This window comes from Pinus tabuliformis, chromosome 1_2, assembly GCF_031772625.1.
Source record: "Pinus tabuliformis cultivar Carrire ecotype Pingquan chromosome 1_2, CPIR1, whole genome shotgun sequence".
Lineage (NCBI taxonomy): Eukaryota > Viridiplantae > Streptophyta > Pinopsida > Pinales > Pinaceae > Pinus > Pinus tabuliformis.
Genome location: NC_142298.1, coordinates 256,763,742 through 256,768,927, shown reverse-complemented (window position 1 = coordinate 256,768,927; position 5,186 = coordinate 256,763,742). Strand labels below are relative to the sequence as shown.

The 5,186-nt window shown below is 35.4% G+C and overlaps 1 protein-coding gene across 1 annotated transcript; it reads left to right on the top strand.

Annotated features, from left to right (window-relative positions):
- Nucleotides 1–3,410: 3,410 nt before the first annotated feature.
- On the top strand, nucleotides 3,411–3,848 carry LOC149205342 (uncharacterized). The gene has a single exon (XM_089397376.1). It carries the CDS (start codon nucleotides 3,411–3,413, stop codon nucleotides 3,846–3,848), a length of 438 nt encoding a protein of 145 aa, XP_089253502.1.
- The last annotated feature ends 1,338 nt before the right edge of the window (nucleotides 3,849–5,186 follow it).

Genomic DNA, 5,186 nt, shown 5'->3' with positions numbered 1-5,186 from the left:
ATATTTGGCGCTTGGTATTCCATTAAAGTACATTGGCAATTTACATTCATATTTACAGCATACATTACTGATGTTTAATCTTGATGACTTTGATGAAGTGTGTGTTCAAGCCATACATATTGAATCAGGTGGCAGACCATTCAAGTTTTCACAGAAACCATCCAGACAGTTGGAAATCAAGGATTCCAAAGATAGCAAGAGGAAGGGCAATTTGAAGGGAAAGAGATCAACGAAAACTCAGAAGGAAATTGAAATGCCTACTTGTACTCATTTCCAGAGGATCGAACATGATGAGTCCAAATATTCGAAACTTCACCTAGAACTCAGACCAAAGAAGTTCCAGAAGGAAAAAGGTAAAAAGAAGGCTAATGCAACAATCCAACAAGATTTGGGCTCCAACTCAAGTGATGAAGGTAAAATAACCGCAATGGTTTCGACAAGTAAAACTTTTGACACTGGTTCAAGTTCTAGTACTTTTTCACCTTATTCAAACATAAATCATCTAAATGAGGATAAAAGTGTTGAATTATTTCACATAAGGATAACTTCTAAGGACAAGAAAATACATACATTATTAGACAGTGGATCACAAGCAAATTTAATATCTGAAGATTTAGTTAAGAAATTGGGTTTGGAGACACAAAATCATCCAAGACCATACCCACTAGGTTGGCTAAATAAAGAGACTCAGATTAATGTCACAAAGAAGTTTCGGTTAAAATTTCCCATAACAACTAATTAAATTGATGAAGTGGATTTAGATGTGATTCCAGTAGACATATGTCGAGTAGTGCTAGGAATTCCTTATCTCTATGATCGTGACGCAGTGTTTCATAGGAAAGAGAATAAATATCACCTTAAGAAAGATGGGATTGAATATATTGTGAGGGCACATAAACTCAAATCACACTTGGATTTATTTTCAGTTAATCAGATGAAGTGATTAATACATTCAAGTAAGAAATATGTACTCATGGTTGTAAAAGAACAACATAAGGATCAATACGATGCTTTTTTAGGTTATAAGTCTCAGTTTAAAGATAGTTTTGTTAAAGTGGTAGAATATTTTCCAAGTCTATTTAAATAACCAAAAAATCTTCCTCCTAAGAGAGAAATACAACATGAGATACAATTGATGTTTGATAGCCCTCTTCCTAAAATCAAAATATATCGCATGTCATTTATACAGAATGAAGAAATAAAGAAGGAAATCCAGGAATTGATTGAAACAGGTTTTATTCGACCCAGTTAATCTCCATGTGGCTCACCCATAATTTTGGTTCCTAAGAAAGACAAAACATGGAGAATTTGTGTCGACTTTAGGGCCTTAAACAAAATCACAACCAAAAACAGGTATCCTCTTCCCAGGATAGATGATTTACTTTATCAACTGAAAAATGTTGTTTATTTCACTAAGTTAGATTTAAGAAGTGGGTATCATCAAATCCGCATAGCAAAAAATGACATCTGGAAAACTGCATTCAAAACTAAGTAGGGACTATTTGAATGGTTACTAATGCCTTTTGGTTTGTGTAATGTGCCAACAACTTTCATGCAGATTATGAATGATGTATTTCTCCCATACATTGATAAATTTGTCATATCCACTTAGATGATACTCTGATTTTTAGTTCAAGTATGCAAGAGAATGTTAGGCATGTTAAGCAGGTTTTTGAAGTGTTGCATAGGGAAAATTGTACCTTAAACTTTCCAAATGTGAGTTTGGGAAAACTTCACTAAATTATCTTGGTTACATAGTTGGAGGTGGAAGTTTGAAAATAGATCTAGCTAAAATCAATGTGATTGTTAAGTGGCCAAGACCACAGAATGTGACTAAAGTTAGAAGTTTTATAGGTGCAATTTAGTATTGGAGGAAATTGATTGCTCAGTTTTCTTTGATTGCATTACCATTACATGCTTTAGTAGATTCTAAAGTTCCCTTTCAGTGGGGAGGAAAACAAAAAAAAACTTTTGATACACTTAAGCATACAATTGTCATAGCGCCAATCTTAGATTTACCAGATCTTCAACAACCATTCGAAATTGAAACAGATGTTAGTGTTTATGCAATGGGTGCAGTCTTACTTCAAAAAGGGAAACCAATTTGTTTTCATTCTGAAACTTTTTCTAAGGTAGTAATGAATTATCGAACATATGATAAAGAACTGTTTGCTTTGTTTGAAAGTGTTAATAAATGGAAACATTATTTAATGAGTAAGGAAACAATGATTCACACAAATCATCAACCGCTTCAGTCCTTTAGTCTCAAACTAAGTTGCAACAATCTCATCATTACAGATGGATGGGATTTCTTCAGCAATTTCACTTAGTAATTAAGTACAAGAAAGGTGTCACAAACAAAGTAGTTGATATGTTGTCTAGACCATCTTTGAATGCTTCAGTAGTGCTATAGAATAATTCTTTGAAACATGAAATTTATATAGAACAATATAGTACAGATGTTGATTTCAAAGATATTTATGAATCACTAACTCTTGATGCTCAGGTGGAAGAAATCAATTATCATATTCATGACAGGTTGTTATATCATCTGGGTAAGTTGGGCATACCACAGACAGAAAGAGCGCATGTCATTCAGGAAGCACATTCTTCTCGCATTTCAAGACATTTTGGAGTAAGCAAAACAATGGCACAAGTTCAAAGGTATTCTTACTGGCCTCGTATGTATGAAACAATTGTTAATTACATTAAAAGATGTGTGATGTGTTCTTGACCAGAAAGCCAAGCAATCGAAAGATCGGTTTGTACATGCCACTTCGAGTTCCTTTATGACCATGGGACAGCATTTCCATGGATTTTGTTGGAGGACTTCCTATGTCCAATAGAGGGCATGATTACATGTATGTTGTGGTTGACAGATTCACCAAAATGTGCATTCTTGTTATGTGCAAAAAGAAAGTGAATGTTGAACAGACTGCAAAGATGTTCTTCGAACAGGTATGGGCTCATTTTGGGTTACCTACTTCCATTATTTCTAATCGAGACACTCATTTTGTAGGAGATTTTTGGTCCACTTTGTGGGACTCATGGATAGAAAGTTGAAGAAGAGCATAGATTTTCATCCACAGACCGATGGAAAGACAGAAGTGGTGAACAGAACATTCATACATATTCTCAGGGTTACTGCAATAAACATCCTAAGTTGTGGGATGAATCTTTACCTTATGTGCAGTGTGCTTACAATCGATCCTTACATTCTTCGACTAATCAATCACCATTTGAAACATGTTTTGGGTATCTACCAAAATCACCAATGGATTTCACGTTCAATGAAGAGGATAAAGTGGGTGAACATGAGGATGCAAACAAAGCAGTTCAGTTCATAACAGATATAGAAGATACATGAAGCAATGCAGGATCAGTTATAGAAGAGTCAGGCCAAGTACAAAATGTGCCATGACAAGCATCGAGTCGATCATCATTTTCAGGTCGGCGATCAGTTATGGTTGCATATTAGTAAAGACAGGTTGAAAGGAGAAGGTAAGAAACTGAAACCTATCAGGTATGGCCCTTTGAAGATTGTGGAAAATATTGGAAATAATGCATTTCGATTAAATTTTCCTCCTTACATGCGTATTTACTCAGTTGTAAATGTGGAAAATCTAAAGTTGTATGAACCTCCGATGATCATGGATCCCAAGGAAGATACACAGATTCCGACTATTGATGATTTGGAACCTGAGTATATGAATGAGTTGCCGGAAGATATCATCTTGGACAAGAAGATTCGACCTTCAAGGCATGGAGATGTTGAGTATCTTCAAGTGGGACTCAAGGGCATGAATCCGAGCAAGGAAAGGTGGATGGAGATCGGAAGAGTGAGGTAACTATACCCTCACCTGATATCTGCTTAAATCAAACTTTTGTGGTCCAAAAGTTTTCAAGTGGAGAGGATTGATCCAAGAGGATCTTGTCAGTCCAGTGTATCCAGAGAGTTCAGGTCGTCTTCAGCTTCGTCAGCTTCACTAGTGTTGTCTTCATTTCTTCCAATGTTGGTTACTTCGTCATGGTAGATGTGGTCCAAATTGTCGATCGATGGTGTTTGATGATTGATTGTCACATGGTACCAATATCATTTGTAATGGTTTTTTTATATAAGATGATGAAAAATATTTATAACCTACGCTAAGTATAAAAACTAGCAATCATTTGGAAAACTGTGATGGCATCAGATAAGTTTGTTGTGACTACCGCAGATCTAGCCGCAACTGCCACCAGAACAAGTGTCAAATTCCAACGGATTAGCCATACTCTGCACCGTTAGTTGACAGCAGTGGGTTCAGAGTTAACCCAAATCTCTATTTTGGGTTTATGTTGGTTTTTGGCATAAATATAATTCAATCACCATGTAACCACTCCCTAAGGTGTCTTCATCTAACAAGACCAAGCACATTCAACCATTAATGCACCCATTCATGCCTAACTTAGCTTCAGAGCCTCGAATGAGCCTGAGGGGTTATAAATTAATCATTTTTCTCATGTAAAAGGCATTAGAGTGATTTTGAGTCTTGTAAGCAGATGTTGAGCCAGAGAGGCAATTATTGATTTGAGTGTATCTTGGCCGTTTGGAGGCGGAATTAGGAACTGAGATAGGCATTGGAAAGCTAAGAGAGAGAGATTTCTGTTGAAAGAGACCAAAAGTGCCTATGTGCACATTCAGTTTGGTGTTTTTTTGTGTAAAAGAAATCTTTCGATCAATCCTAATAAAGCAGACCCAGAGACATAGCCCATGAGGGACAAACTCTGTAATCAATGTTTGTTGTCTTCTATCTTTGTTCTTACTGAAAATTCATACTTAATTATGTTTCTTAAGATATTGATTCAGTCTTAAATCAACTTCTTTCCTTCAGTCTTCCACATTCAACACTTAAGGTTAACAATCAATTCACTATTGGCAATTAATCAATTCTACTTCTATTTTAGTTTATGATCAATTTCAGATTCATAAACAAGTCCTAGAACTCCTTCTTCTTCCAGTTCGGTTTCTGAAACAGAAAAGAAACCTAAGAAAACATATTTTTTGAAACTTGATGTAAAATTTGAGCTTCCTATTTATGATGGCGAAATGAATCCTGAAAAGTTAAATAACTGGATTAAGCAATTAGAAGTGTATTTTCGTATTCAGAACATTTATGATGATAAAACAAAAATTTAGTTAGCTACAC